The sequence below is a fragment of the Vigna unguiculata genome, chromosome 9, assembly GCF_004118075.2.
Source record: "Vigna unguiculata cultivar IT97K-499-35 chromosome 9, ASM411807v1, whole genome shotgun sequence".
Taxonomy (NCBI): domain Eukaryota; kingdom Viridiplantae; phylum Streptophyta; class Magnoliopsida; order Fabales; family Fabaceae; genus Vigna; species Vigna unguiculata.
This window is the reverse complement of record NC_040287.1, coordinates 109,129-125,495: the sequence shown is the minus strand read 5'-3', so window position 1 is coordinate 125,495 and position 16,367 is coordinate 109,129. Positions and strand designations below refer to the sequence as shown.

The 16,367-nt window shown below is 36.3% G+C and overlaps 2 protein-coding genes across 4 annotated transcripts; one reads left to right on the top strand and one right to left on the bottom strand.

Annotated features, from left to right (window-relative positions):
• The first annotated feature begins 204 nt into the window (after positions 1 to 204).
• Positions 205 to 2,911, top strand: LOC114162397. Of its 2 annotated transcripts, none has more exons than XM_028046267.1 (4): positions 205 to 1,157; positions 1,337 to 1,579; positions 1,855 to 1,946; positions 2,125 to 2,911. In XM_028046267.1, exons 1-4 carry the CDS (start codon positions 516 to 518, stop codon positions 2,741 to 2,743), a joined length of 1,596 nt encoding a protein of 531 aa, XP_027902068.1. In that variant the 5' UTR covers positions 205 to 515; the 3' UTR covers positions 2,744 to 2,911. The 2 variants fall into 2 exon arrangements, with proteins under 2 accessions (XP_027902068.1, XP_027902067.1); XM_028046266.1 differs by having other exon boundaries at positions 210 to 1,157; positions 1,322 to 1,579.
• A 235-nt stretch (positions 2,912 to 3,146) lies between these two features.
• Positions 3,147 to 4,636, bottom strand: LOC114164497 (alpha-ketoglutarate-dependent dioxygenase AlkB homolog). 2 transcript variants are annotated; one of them, XM_028049198.1, is made up of 2 exons: positions 4,443 to 4,636; positions 3,147 to 4,331 (listed from the first exon to the last, which is right to left on the bottom strand). In XM_028049198.1, exons 1-2 carry the CDS (start codon positions 4,521 to 4,523, stop codon positions 3,384 to 3,386), a joined length of 1,029 nt encoding a protein of 342 aa, XP_027904999.1. In that variant the 5' UTR covers positions 4,524 to 4,636; the 3' UTR covers positions 3,147 to 3,383. The 2 variants fall into 2 exon arrangements, with proteins under 2 accessions (XP_027904999.1, XP_027904998.1); XM_028049197.1 differs by having other exon boundaries at positions 3,148 to 4,331; positions 4,416 to 4,636.
• Between the last annotated feature and the right edge of the window lie 11,731 nt (positions 4,637 to 16,367).

The window sequence follows — 16,367 nt, the reverse complement described above, 5'->3', positions numbered from 1 at the left end:
TGGGAATATCCTTACCTTTCTTAATGTTTACATTGCCTCTAACTTAAAAAATGAAACGCGACCAGATTGAACCCCACCACCGGAAAGACCACAATGTCCAAGAGATGGACATAATAATATCTCATTTTTTCTTATCTATTCTGTGTTATAAAAGGGGCTGATTTGTCATTTTTGTGTCTGACAGAATGTGTTGTAAGTATATGATGGTCCCTTGGCTTGGCTTCGAAGCCAAGAGAATTCGATGGTTACGTGCCCTTCATGCAAACCTTTCGAGGTTCTCTGTTAAGCCTTCATGTAAACCTGTGCTTTCAATCAACCCATAAACAGTAATATCATACATGTTCACTTCTATTGCTTCTTTATGCTCCTCTGGTAGCTCCTTTTTCTTTCATATCAACTGCTCACTTTTTTGTTGTGCACTAAAGATCTCATGATAACATTCAATTTTCTATTACTGACACTTGAAAAGTATAATGCATAAGAGTTACAAAATTTGAGTCGCAAGGTGAAGAAGAATGGCATCCCTGGTTCCTGGAGTTCTACTGAAGCTTCTACAGAGTATGAACTCTAACGTAAAAGTACGCGGGGAATATCGCTCTGTCCTTCTGCAGGTGATCAGCATCGTGCCTGCACTATCTGGCTCTGAATTATGGCCTAACCGAGGTTTCTTCATAAAAGTCTCCGACTCTTCTCACTCAACCTATGTTTCACTCTCGAAGGAAGACAACGAGCTCATATTGAATAATAAGCTGCAGCTTGGGCAATTCTTTTATGTGGATGGAATCGAGGCAGGCACACCTGTCCCTATTCTTGTTGGGGCTAGACCACTCCCTGGACGCCACCCTTTTCAAGGCAATCCTAAGGACTTAATGCAGATGTTAGAGCAATCAGAGCATCCTCATAGTGATGGAGTTAATGGTTCCAAATCCACGGATTTAACAGAAGCCAAAGAGAATCCAAGTTCAAGGCACAAGATTGTTATTAAAGAGGAAAAACTAGGTGTTGCATCCAGGTATATGCAGGGTGTTCTAAATCCAAACTCCAAGCTCAACGGGCTGGAGGCTAATGTAGGAAGCAAAGGAAATGATATAGAAATGGGCGTAGAGGGGAAAAAGGTGGGATCTGCGAAAGGAAAGCAACTAGACATCAAAGGTCAGGTATGATTCTTGCTATGTATGGAGTAACTGGGAAAGTGAGAGTGATATATAGAAACAATTATGAAATGATTAGCCTTGAACGAAAATTGCAAAGAATTTCAATGAATTTATCAGATACAATCAGGTCGATATTTTTTGCACTGTTACTGAAAATTATTCAATAGATTTTAGCATCACAGGTGCTCCCGATGACTCAAAGTGGCACTCGACTTGAAGCATTTTCACCAAAGCAAGACATCGCTCAATCTAACATCAGGGAAGCTGTCACAGCACCTTCTGTGCGGACTTCTGCCAAACAGAGTAGTTCTACTAAACAGGAAAATTTGAATATGAATTTGTTGTCTCGCGCTAAAGATAAAAGCAAGAGCACTGAGACAATTCCATGGTCTTCTTTGCCAGCCAAGCTTCTCAGGCCCGGAAAGGTGCATTGAAATTTACTCTCTCTCTTGTACATTCTTATCACACGTCCCTCTATTAAACGTAATGAAACGTTGATTATTGTCATTAATCGCCAATCCAATACGTGACGGTTTAGCACTAAACGTGCATTGAAACATGAGTTAGGCTTAAAACAAACTATATTTAATTGGATCAGAGCACTTGGTTATTGCGTATTCACATCATTCTTTACTTGGCAATCATGCAAAACAACAAACCTAATTTCCTCCTTGCCCACTTTATTTTCATTTTACCCAAGGTTATTCTTAGAAGGAAACATCTAGCATCTCAGGTTGTAGTACAAGCCCAAAAAGAAGCATCTGCAGCAACAACCACAGTTAAATGCCTGAGGTATATACTGTCTTTTAATCTAAACCTTGGTACTCGTTTGTACATAGACGATACATCCATTCGGGAGTAATCAAACGCATCATTAGTTCATCGGTTAATTTGGCTTACAAATGAAAGCATAGTTCCCTTTTGCTATTTTGTGCCCCTCAATTGTCACCTCTTCCTCTTTGGTTTTCAGTATGTTCGCCAGCATCTGCTCTTTCGCATCTTCAGAGAACCCTCATGCAACACTAAACAAATTTTTTGCTCTCCAACAGCTCATGGACCAGCCAAATGGTACAGCTCAATTGAATGAAAAATCACTTCAACTATACAGAATTTCAACTCCCGTAGAAAAGCATAAATCTGGCACAACAGCAGGTTTGATGCCCGCTAAAAGCACGGCAAAGTCTTCAAAACCTTTGACCGAACTATCAGGGACTGAGAAACAAGAATGGGCCAAAGGGGGTGGTATGAAAGAGATCGACGAGCTGAGAGAGTTACTTTTAAATGAAACAAGATCATGGTTTTTGATGTATCTGGAAAAGACATTAGATGCTGGGTTTTCTGTTGGCTCCCATGAGAAGGGCAAGGATAGTAAGGATGTTGCAGGGAGACAAATTGAGCAAGCCAACAATATTGCTCTAACACTGTCACACCTTAAGCATGCAAACGAGTGGCTGGACAAACTGAGGAGCAGTTGCAACACGGAAAGTGAAGGGATGGTGGAGACTGTTGACAGATTGAAGCAAAAAGTTTATTCTTGTTTGCTCGTACATATTGATTCCGCTGCACTAGCATTGGGGAACCGAGCCTGATTCAAAGTCAAGAAACAGCTCCGCAACAATATAACTCTAATGCTATTTATTATTTAAATGTATTTAGCCAACATTGGCAATGAATGCTTCGACTGCTCTGTTTGAGGGCAATGCAATGTTGGTCTATACTTGTACCCAAAATAAAAAATAACTAAGGTACTGACTTTATATTACATTTCAATTTATCTTGTAAATGAAAAATAAAGCAAAGCCGTTTATGGCTCTTGGAGACATTGAAAGTTGAATTATGACATGGTTTTCTTGCCCAAATGGTAACAGCGGGAGGAATAGTACTGTATTTTGACTAAATGCAATGACCGTAACAGTGAAAAAAAAACACTTGGTTCTAGAGGAAATCCAGACTAGAAAGAATTGAACTTGCGGTATACAAAGTGATGAATCCAAGCATTGTGACGGAATTGCAGTAATAAGAGAGTGGATCCATAATAGATAAACAAGCAAAGTAACAAATAACGAGCTAGTGTGGTGAAGAACAGACATTTTGGAAAACAAAAACAAACCATTAGTATAACAGTGGTTTCAAAATTAGCATATCGTTTCAGTAAATGCGAGGCTACTTTAGAAAAAAGAGAGAATAGATTAGTGAGAATAGAAAGAAAGCCATATATATGGATTTAACTTAGTACTGTCTGAAAGTGAGATTCAAGCGACCAGGGCGTAGATTAGTGTGTTGCAGCAAGAGGTTGGGGGCAGAGTTTGGATGAATAGCGGTAACTCCATGGAATACATTTCTGGAGGGGCCACCAAAGATCAAAACATCCCCAGATTCGAGTTGCAGTTTCTCTGCCTTGTCGGGATCCCTGTGATCTCCATAGAGGAACAGTGCAGAGTCTCCGATGGAGAAGGATACGACGGGTAAGCCTCGGCGAAGAGAGTCTTCACTTTCATCCTTGTCTTGATGAAGACCCAAACGGCCAGTTTGGGAGTAAAAATTGACAATGCAGATGTCGGGTGAGATGGAGGGAAGGCGATTCTGAGGAACGAGGGCGTTGGAATCACGAAGTGCATTGCTGACCAATGTCTGAAACTCGGGAGGGATGTGAGGGGGTTTGGCTCCGTCGAACGGTCGTCGTTCTCCGTACTGAGAGGTGTGAGGATCCCAGTTCTTTCCGAGGCACATCATCTTCAAATGCATCTTGGTCTCTTCCCCGTAACCAGGCTGGTAAAATCCTCCCACGCCCACCCCCAACTCCCTGCACCTTTCCACTATCTTCTGCTGATCGTTCAGTGAAAGGTAACCCTTCAGAAGCACCATCCCAGGCCTCAACGACAACCCATTGCCATTGTTATTACTACTTCCGGATCTTCTCTTTTCTCTGTTCTGTACAAGCAATGGAGGTTTCAGAACCACGCTTCCAGGTTGTTTACGGGGACATATATCGAACCCTCCCTCTCCTACTGATGCGGCGGCTGCTGATGGCTTATCAACGTCATCGCCAATATTTAACTTTGACATTCCCATTCCAACAGAGTCAGAATCGGAACGAGAATCAGGTGATGAATTCTGCGGTTGCTTCTTCTCCTCGCTGCCCCTACCTCGCGCACATTGCTCGTTCCCAACAACAACCTGCATACAACCATTCATATTCATGCAATACATCGTCACACCCCCAAAGTAATTTTTTTGTTTAAAAAATAATAACCTAATTACCTTCAAACACAAGCAAGTATTAGTTACCGGTGAAGTAGATGGAGAGCGACGGCCACGACCACGACCACGACCTCGAACTCGACCATGACCGCCACCAAAAGGTTCCATTGCGTCCACAATCCTTGCTGCTGCTACTATTTATCGATTGATCTTCCAATGTGTCTTTCGGCTGTTCGTTTTCGCCGCTTCTGTGCTTTTCTTTTACTCTTCCTCCCTGTTATTCACATTAACCACAGCAACCAAATTATTTATTTCCGCATTTATTTCCATATTTCAGTCGTTTCCTTTTCTTCACTCCAACAAACAAGTAAATTCTTCATTTATAACTAAATATTCGTTTTTATATAATCAAACTTTATAATAATAAACAAGATTTTTCAACATATAAACTGGGTTATAATATTATTATAATGCATAATACATATCTACTTAATTATATAAATTAAATTTTATATATTTACTATGGATAATTTAATTTATGATGTAAGAATATTTTTTAAAATTAATAATTCTTTAAGAATATAGAATTTTTATTTTAGAGTGAGATAAAAAGTAGATAAAATATATATATACTATTAAAAAAATCAATTATTTGGATAAAAAAATAGCAATTTGAGACCATTGAGAATTTTTTCCCCCTCAAATTTCATGTGTGAAAAGCACATATATAAAAAAAATAAAAAAAATAGAATATATAGAATGTGGCGTTGAAATAGTAGAGCTGTTAGTGTTTAAATAATAAAAAAAAATGTTTAATTGTGTCGTCGAAACTCTACTCTAGAAAACTTATTGACTTAAAAGTAAATTCTTTTTTTTATAAAAGCCTTCTGTAAAAACTAAAGATGAAGATAAACACGTATTTACACTAATTTGGTCTTTATCCACCAAAACTAAAAATTATATTGTATCCGACACATAGCACCGGTTTAAGGTAAGAAAAAAAAATCCTTATTCCTGATTCTAGATTATCATGATTTAGTTTTTTTTAATTTTCTCTTGGGTTCATTTCTTTTTTTTTAATTTATTTTTTTAATTATTTAAAAAGATTCAGTTTTTATTGTGTTTGTATATGTCACGTGGTGAAATTTTCAATTTTTTTTATTTTTTTAAAAAAATACAAAAATTGTCACGTATTAGATTACAATCGTGTCACGTGACAGATTATCATCATGCTACATCATAGTGATATTAGTTATTTTCAATTTATTCATCTATTTAAATTTTTTATTCAATTTCGTTCATTTTTTTAGAAGGATTCAATTTTATCCTCTACCATTTGAAATCAAATTAGTAAATTACCTTAATTACAACTTATCTATACATGATAAAAAAAATTTGTTTGAATTTATACATCATATCATTACACATAACTATTCAAATTATTTTATTTTTTAATATATGTGTAATCACTAAGTTCAGACCATATATTGCCAGTAAACCTTATTTTATAATACTTGGCTTTAATCATAACTTAATTACCTTAAACACTAATAAATCACATGAATACCTCATTATAAGTGTCGAGAATTGGGATTGAGCATCCACATCCGTAGGCATCTGTATATCACGTATCGTTTAATTGGATCGAGATACACTTGCCCCTAACTGGGTCGAGATTTTCTTGGCTTCCTTGATGACAATGGGTTGAGATATACTCGACCTTAGCATACGTATTGGAATATAAGTCTGTATGTCTGAATCCACCCACATGTATTGAGATGTACGTCTGTATACCTGAGTCCATATGTATTTATCCATAAATTGGGTCGAGATCTATTTGTCCCTAGTTGGGCTGAGATGATCTTGGTTCCCAATACAAACATTAAACTTGCTATGATTTGTCAGAATTAAAAGCCATACATACATGTCTAAATGATTCTATTTGACAATTAACAAGTCATGCAAAGATAAGAAATGGGTTGATGTTTGAAATTCAGCTGCCATGGAAGAAACCAATTATTATGCAAGTGATTGGATTTGGAAGTATGTGTGTGAAGATTTTGGTGAGATAGTGAGAAGATGGTCAGGTTTGGCATGGAAAACAATAGTGAAAGTAGGGAAAGAGGTATAGAGATATAGTTTGAATTGATATTTTATTCTTGGATTGCAGTAGTATAAATATACAGATTGGTAACGTAAATTGGAAAGAATCAGGGAACAAACTCCACCAATTTAGCACTAACAATTAACCTAAATAAAGGGAAAATCTGATATATAAAATCTGACTAATAAAAACTCATTAGTATAATTTAAAACTAATTATTATAATTGATATCCTCCCGCAAGTTGGACGATCTGGAAGAGAGAGGCAACTTGGACAGTAATGAATCAAACCGAGGGTGAAGTAGAGGCTTTGTGAGTATATCAGCAAGTTGATCATCAGTAGATACAAAGGATACCCGAAACTTGCCTTTTTGAACATTTTCACGAACAAAATGATAGGCTAAGGCTACATGTTTCATCCGAGAGTGGAAAACAGGATTGGCGCTGAGACTTGTGGCACCAAGATTGTCACAATATATAACCGGGTAGGCTGTGGGGATGTGACCAAGTTCAGTGAACAAGGATAGGACCCATAGAAGCTCACTGGCCGTGTCAGCCAAGGCTTTGTATTCTGCTTCGGTTGAGGAACGAGCAACAGAGCGTTGTTTCCGGGAGCTCCAAGAGATGGGAGTGCGACCGAGATATAACAAGTAACCAGTGGTGGAGATATAATCATCCTTATCACCCGCCCAATCTGCATCTGAGTAAGCATGAAAGGTTAGCGGAGCAGTTGCCGAGATGAAGATGCCTTTGTTGCAAGAACCCGCCAAATAACGGAGCACCCGTTTGAGGGCAGACCAATGCGTCGTTCTTAGATGTTGCATGAATTGCGCAAGTTTGTTGGTGCTGAAGGCGATGTCCGGGCGAGTAAGACTTAAGTATTGAAGACTTCCTACGAGGGTGCGATACTCAGTTGGGGAAGGTAGGAGATCACCAGAATCCTTGAGTAAGGGAGCACTGGCGGACAGGGGAGTGGAGGATGATTTTGTGTTAGCCATGCCTGATTTGTGGAGAAGATCAGTTATGTATTTCCTTTGTGAAAGAAACAGTCCTGTAGCGGAACGAATTACTTCGACGCCTAAGAAATAGGTGAGACATCCAAGGTCTTTCAGCGAAAATCGAGCAGCAAGGGTGGAAATAAGGTTGGACAACTCAGTAGGGGAACTCCCAGTGACAATGATATCATCAACATATACTAATAAATATAGTGTGGAACCAGATTTTTGAGAGATAAAGAGAGATGCATCAGCAGTTGAGTTGACAAAGCCAAGAGAAAGTAGAAACACTCGAAGCTCCGTATACCAGGCGCGTGGTGCTTGCTTTAGCCCATAGAGTGCCTTTTTGAGGCGGCAAACATGATCAGGGAAATTTTTGTTGACAAAACCAGGGGGCTGGAGCATGAATACTTCCTCTTTGAGCGTCCCTTGAAGAAATGCATTGTTGACATCAAGTTGGCGGATGGACCACCCTTGATGAACTGCAAGTGTGAGGACAGTGCGTATGGTGACCGGTTTAACAACCGGACTGAATGTCTCGGTATAGTCCCAACCAGGGCGTTGGTGAAAACCTTTGGCGACTAGCCGAGCCTTGTACCGATCAATCGAGCCATCCGGGTGTCGTTTGATTCGAAAGACCCATTTGCAACCAATCAAATTTTGAGTAGAGGACCGACTGACAAGGTCCCAAGTGCGATTGCGATGTAAGGCGTCAAACTCAGTTTGCATAGCGGAGCGCCAATCAGGGTCACGAAGAGCTTGGGTGAAGGTGTTGGGCTCAAGTGGAGAAGAGGGATGGACATGGAGGTTAAGCTTTTTGAGGGGTTTGACAATGTTGTTTTTAGACCGAGTAATGATACCACCTCCATCAGTTTGGGGTCTGTTGGTAGGGTTGGCATCGGGTTGGGATGGTGGCACAAAACATGGTGGGGATGGTGGTGAGGTTGGAGGGGATTCAGAGTGTCCAGGGGAGGGTTGGACCAGAGGTGGGGAGTTGGTGAAGGATGAAGAGGAAGGTGCAACCGAGACCTCCTCCGGTGGGTTTAGGGTTGTACTGTTCATGGGTTGGTTTATAGGATGGAGTATGGAGAGCTGAAGTTGGCCTGTTGGTTGCTCTGCTGGTTGCTCTGCACTCGGCCTGGCTTGAGGTATTAGGGAGCTGTACGAAAATTCAGATTCAACAAACTTGACATGGCGAGAGGTGTAGATCCTTCCTGTGGTGGGATCGAGACACAAGTAAGCATGTTGATCAGCCGAGTAACCTACAAAAATACACATAGCAGACTTGGGTGCAAGTTTATGGTTAGCATAGGGTTTAATCCAGGGAAAACACAGACAACCAAAACACTTTAACTTATGATAATCCGGGTTAATTTTGAGTAATTTGGCATAAGGGGATTGGTACCCAAGAATTGGTGTTGGGAGACGGTTTATGAGATAGGCTGCCGTTGTCATGGCGTGAGGCCAATATGTGAGGGGCAAGCCTGAGTGGTGGAGAAGAGAGAGACCGGTTTCGGCAATGTGTCGATTCCGGCGTTCTGAAATTCCATTATGTTCAGGTGTATGAGGTGGGGTGGTGTGATGACTTATTCCATGAGTGCTTAAAAAAGAACGAAGACCAATATATTCGCCACCATTATCCGTGTAAAGAATTTTGATATTGTGATGAAAAAAATTTTCAACCAGCGATTTAAATTTGGGAAACAGAGTTTGCACATCAGATTTACGTTTTAGCGGATATAGCCAAATATAGCGAGTAAAATGATCAACAAACATGCAATAGTAGCGAAGACCATCAATTGATAAAACAGGGGAAGTCCATACATCAGAGAAAATTATTTCCAAAGGATAAGATGATTTAAGAGTGGATTCATGAAAAGGAAGTTTATGACTTTTGCTAATTTGACATGAGTTGCAATCTGATTGCTGGAATTTAGGTGAACCCAAAGAAAAATGCTGTTGAATAAATGTAAAGATATAAGTGGAAGGATGCCCAAGTCTATGGTGCCATGAAGCAGAGGAGGTGGTGCGGGCAGAGTGGACGGACGGAGAGTTGGCTGGCCAGAGATAGAGTCCATCCACACATAAGCCGTTATAGGTGGTTTGACCCGTCTGCAAGTTCTTCACATGGAAAGAGTTTGGCAAGAAAACAACAGCAGAGTTAGTTTGTTTGGTAAGCTGAGAGACAGAAATGATTTTCTGTTGCATGGAAGGAACGCACAAAGCATGTGAGAGGGATAAATCATTAAGTAAAAGTGTTCCAGAATGAGAGATGTTTAAACCTGAACCGTTACCCATAAACAGTGAGTCCGGACCCGTGTACGGATGATGAAGCGCTAGATTCGCAAGATCATTTGTGACATGATGGGTCGCTCCACTGTCAACCAGAAAATTAGTTGGAGATGTGCCAGCAGTTGCAGTATGGACCTGAACCTGTCCAGGGGTAGCAGAAGAGGAACGAGGAGGCGGTGGGACACTAGGGTGCTGCTGTTTGAAGGTAAGACACTGAGACAGAACATGACCCTTGACATTGCACCATTGGCAGCGACCAAGAAACGGTTTGCGATTGCCAGGGCGTGAAGTTGAGGATGCAGAAAATTGCCCAGACCGAGTTTTGTCATAATGGTTGGGTCGAGCATGTGCATGCAAGGCTGTCATGGGAGCAGGAACCTGCCGTTGAGCAGCAACAAGAGAGAGTTCATGAATGAGAAGCTTCTCGAGAAGGTCATCAAAAAGAATGGCAGTGTCCCTTGCATTGACGCCATCAATGACAGCTCTATAGCCGTCGTTGAGGCCACGTAAGACATGGTCAGTCATGTCTTCAACGGAGACAGGAGAGCCAAGTGATGCAAGGAGATCAGCAGTTTGCTTCAGAGAATGCATGTAGGTGGTGATGGATTGGGTACCTTTGGATGCCGTGTGGAGACGCTCTTTCAACTGTCGAAGGTGACTGCGGGATGCCTTGGCATAGGTGCGTTGGAGAAGAGTCCAGAGATCATGGGATGTCGTTGTTTGAGACACTAAGGAGGCCACTTCAGGGGATAGAGTGGTGAGGAGAGCACCATATATAAGACGGTCTTGGCGACGCCAAGTTTGATGAGCAGGATTCGAAATTGTCACTGGAGGGTCATCAGTGGTGGAGACCGTTGTCGCTGGCGCAGGAAAGGATCCATCGGGATATTTGAGAAGATCATGGCCATCAAGGAGAGCTTCAACTTGAAGTTTCCAGGTAAGGTAATTGGAGGGAAGAAGCCTGGTGACACTGCTGAGAGTGATGCAAGTGAAGGGTTTAGAGGGCTCATAAGGGTTTCTAATGGAGGAGTTTTCGGTGGCCATGAGAGGGAAAAAAAAAAGGAAGAAAAAGAAAAGAAAGAAAGGAGCGGCGTCCTGTGCTGGAAAAGTAAGGAATGAGAGGATCGTGTATTAATCTGATACCATATAGAGATATAGTTTGAATTGATATTTTATTCTTGGATTGCAGTAGTATAAATATACAGATTGGTAACGTAAATTGGAAAGAATCAGGGAACAAACTCCACCAATTTAGCACTAACAATTAACCTAAATAAAGGGAAAATCTGATATATAAAATCTGACTAATAAAAACTCATTAGTATAATTTAAAACTAATTATTATAATTGATAAGAGGATCCAAGAAAGGTGGTCCACTATTTGAAAGTGGGATTGGCTTTGACACTGGTTTCTTTGTTGTATCCATGGTAGTTGAATCGTGAATCGTATCGTGTATCAGAGAGCTTAAATTTTGAATCGTGAATCGTATCATTTCGTGAATCGTACAATTCATAAACATTTTATAAACATTAAAAGAATGCAGTTTATACTTAAATATATAAGATAGATAAATATGTAAAGAGAAAATTAATAACAAAACAATCTTAATCAAATAGAGTGGTTGTATCTATGTGTATCTACCACAGAGTTTCACAATTTCAACAACATCGCCTTCAAAATACAATGTGGTCACTGCATAAGATTCCTTCAACTATAGTTATATGCTACTAAACAAATTATGCATTATAGCCATCTAAAAAATAAGTGTTTGCTCCTTGTATCCTAAACAACCTAAAAAAAAAAATTATATTCTAATCATTCATAGTTCATCCTCATCCTCTCTAAGATTTACCACCATGTGACCATTGTACTACAAGTGCAAAAGCTCAAACCCACTGAACAAACGAACAAAGGCATGCATGAGATGACATGGAACCACCACCGCAACACCGCGCAACCAACACTGCACTATTGTGCGACCACCACAAGAAATAGAGATGATGTGATCACGAGAGGCAAGGAGGAGAACATGTTTTCGAGCACACTAACCTTAATAAGTTACGTTAATAAGTTTCAATGTGCGAAAAATAAAGGGAGAAAAATTAGGATTTCCATTTGGGGATAAATCTGTAGAGGGAAAAACTAGGTTTTCAAATTAGGGTAAATTCGTATCGTGAATCGAATCATGATTCACACGATCCAGACTCGTATCGTACGATATAAGAGTAAAAACGATACAACTCACGATTCATATCGTCAAGGACCTGAATCGTTTCATATTGTACGATCCGTATTGTGGATTGTACGATACTTCCTACATTGGTTGTATCTGATAAAGCCTTTGTTCGAAGGGATTGGAAAAAATTCCATATCAGTTGTTCTCACTGTGGTTGTGGTCATGGAATTCACAGCTAGTAGTGTTAGTTGTTAGTGAAAACTCTACTATCAATAAATTAGTTCAACGGCCAGTAGAAATCAAAATTTAGTTAGCTAAAACAGGTACGCATATAAAACATGTTGTTGGGGTTTTCAACTTCAGAAATTGGAACATGGATAAAAGAAAAGTGGGAACCTTGAAATTATGGAAATTGATGATTATATGAATGATGTTTTAAGTGAAAGTGTATACAAGATCCATGGACATAATTTAAGAAAGCAAGAGTAGATAGAGGGTGATTTGCGAAACAAAAAATAAAAATGTCTATAAAGAAATGGAAGATCCTAGGAGAGTTAGAAAGTGTAGTAGTAGTACAAAAAAGCCGTCAATTTAGAAGTATGGGAAGATAGCTTGTGGAATGTTGTGTCATAACATAACAAGAGAAGGAGTTGTTGTTCTGTTTTCTTTCCTCGTGCTCACAGAATTGACTAGTTTGTGATGACTAATGAGGTCTCCTACACGTGGCCATGCATCTTCCAACAGATACACAACACTCACAAACATTCAAACAACAATGCCCACACTCTTTCTCTCTTTCCTTCTCCACCCATCATCCATCTATCTCTCTTGCTGAATAGTCTTTCAAAATCATATAAAAAAACTACTCTTAAAAAAACATAATTGTTTTCTTTCAATTTCATTTCTTATAAGGTATAAAAAGCATGGCCTTCTATGGATATAAAATCATACACTTCTCTTGATAATTTACTATGAATTCGTTAATCATATATGTAACCGTTCGTAGCAAATCATACACTTGTCACCTAAACAACAATATTATTAGAGTATATAGAAAATTACCAACACCTTCTGGGACTATCTTTTTTAGATGTGTTTTTAAGGACTAAAAAGATAATTATAACTTTAGAGGATTAATTTCCATATTTTTAAAGACTTAAAGAAACAATTATGAGTAAAAATATACCCATTATGATGATGTACGAAAGTTAAACCTTAATTAAAGGTGACATATTTTCTGAATATATTGTTAAATGAAGTAAAATTAGTTGAATATTAATTATACTTAAGATCAAAGTGTGTTTTTCTTTTCTTATGAATGAAAACGAATAATGCTCGTGTATATTACAATAAAACATATTTTGGTAATAGGGGAAGAAGGTAGGTTAAAAAAACAACAGAAAAAGAGGTTGTTTAGTGGACGGAATAAAAAAATTAAAGAAAAAAGTTAAATATTCTTTTAGATTAATTAATTAATTAATTATTAATAATTTATTCATTTTTATTAATATTTTTTACCATCTGATTATTATAAACAATACAAATTAGCATTGTATATTTATGAATAAAAAATTTCTTTATTTTCTTTTATTATAATACAAATGTAAAATAATTATTAAATCACATATCATTATAAAAGTATACAGTAGACTAAAAATTTTACATTTTAAAAGATATAGTTAATTATATTTGATTATGTGTTGTCATATCCCACATCCCATATTTCATCACTTTGAAGGCGGAAAAATCTATTGTGGTCCAATTATGTTTTAAAATATTTCTTCATATAAATTAAATGCTCAGGAGAACGTTTCATAAATAAATGCTCAGGAGAACGCTTCATAAATAAATGCTCAGGAGAACGCTTCATAGGCAATCAACAAACTTTTAAAATTTTAATGCCACTTCACATTCTTTTTAAAAATAATTTTACATATTCTCTACAAGTAATAAATTATATATAATTTTAACAAAGTAAACTATACAAGTTATATACAAAATAATTTGTTTTTCCCTTATATAACATGTACACTAATCAGTGAAATAAAAAATTACTTTAAAAATATTTACATATTTGCCATATTTGAACACACCTAGATGTTTCTTCACGAAATTAAATTGTATTTTGTAAAAGTATAGTGGTCTAGTAAAAAATTGAATACTTTCTGACTTTACCAAGCAAATTGTCCACCACATCTACCAGCATGCGCATCCAACTATTATGATTTTAATTGTCACTGTCTTATTTCTTTTCTCCTAAATTCTTAATGCTTAATTCATCACATCACTCCCAAAATAATACATTTTCCATTCCACACACCTAAATAAATTACTACTGCTGGAGCTCCAAAATTTTATAGTAACTTTCAAATTTAATTTTTATTTTTATATACACACCATTTTAAAAATAATTATATTTAAAATTTACGAGGATATTTAAAAATAACCCAACAATTAATAAAACACGTCTACATGTTACATTAAATAATAATATTTTAAACAAAATATATTATTATTTTTATTTAAATGCTTCTGACACATAACCTTAAGCAAGTTATTTTGGATCGGAGGAGATACTAGTGAAATATATAGGAAATTATATTTATATACCTTTATACAATAAAAAGTGATAAGAAAACTTTGTAACAAATATTAATTACATGAATAACAAAACCTCAAATGATAACGTGCGAGTCAAAAACAATTTTGAATGTCTGAATGGAACAGGTTTTTCCACTGCTTTATTTTTATTCAAACACGCAATTGTTGTAATAATAACAATATTTTTATACTTGTGTTTATTCATATTACATCATTAATTATATTTTAATTTTTTCCCTTTCTTTTGGATCAATGAAGAAGAAAAAAACAGTGAAGGGTTAATTAATAAAAGAAGGAATGGGAACACATATGCATGCCTTCTTCTTCTTGGTTTCATGTAGAATAAGTAATGGAAGAAACAAAAGAAACAAGATTTTAAATCCTTTCACTTTAACATTAAACTTAAAAGCAAAAACAACTTACTGTTCGAAAGAAAATTATTAGTAAATCAGTGTATCTCTATAAAAATATGTGTTATTTTATGTATTTTTTATCTTTCAGTTTCTTTTATTAAAATATAAAAAAATATTCCTTTTCTTTTCTTATTTTTAAATTATTTTCCGAACCAAACGTATCAATAAATTTTGTTTGGAACGAAGAAAAACTATAGAATAGGACAGAGGAAGGATAAAGTAAATGTTTCTCCCTATGTGATATAAAAAACAAAGAGAAAAGGCAACGAGGTCAGTCAAATATTCATTCTCAATTTGGAGAGAAGAATAATAAAACAAAATTTAAGTGGTTGTAATGCAATAAAAATATTGTTATTATATATATTATACAACCAAACAACTGCATTCTCTCTCTTCATTTACATACTTCCTTAAAACAGAGAAAGCATTATTACAGAAATTGTTTTAAATTGGCTATAGCGTTATTCAAGTAACATTTTATTCTTAAAATATTTTACTAAGCTTAATTAATTAATTTTGGAAGAGTTTTAGAATTTTAATTTAAATGAGTATTATTGGTTAGTACGGAAAACTTTCGCTAAAACGAGTAGTTGGCGTGATTTTCGTCAAACTCCATTTTTTTTATGTCTTGACTTTTGCAAACTATTACAATAATAGTAGTTTTAAATTATACTTATTTTCGAAAGAATTTCATAATACGAATTAGTGCCACCGCACACATCACCAAAAGAGAAAGGATGTAACAAATAAAATAGTACTCTTTAATAACATGTACTTAATAAAATAGTACTCATTTTTCAAAACTAAACCATTTGTATTTTTTTGGTTTTCTAATTTTACTTCTCTGTGCCAACGTTTTCCTCCTAGACTTGTGCATATTCTTCTATCATTTATATTATATTTTTAATATATATTTCATAAAATATTTTAGAACTAAAAATATAAATTAGAATATTAATAGACTTTATTGATAACTACTTACATAACCTCAATGCTAATAGAATATTCACACTATGCCGAAAGTTTAATGATAATAGGATTTGTATGAACGGAGCATCATTCGGGGCTCTTTTTTTCTCCAAAATCTTCAAATTCGGTGAATTATAATGAAAATCATTAAATTAAATAAATTTTATTTTTATTTTATAAAATTTGTTAATAAATAATAAAACATAAAATTAAATATAATAAAAAAATAATTATTAAGATATATGATTTGTGTCTTTGTCTATGACATTCTTAGTCTCTCATATGTTCTTTTTCTTTGTATCGGAAGAAAAAAGGAAAATAAATATAAACTTATTACAATTTTGTTTATCATGAGTTCCATTCTTCAAGAAAAAAAATATTTCTCTTATTTTATTTTGATAGTAAAATATTACTTTTATAACATAATACTTTCTGTTATTATATGAGATTTTTGTATAATAA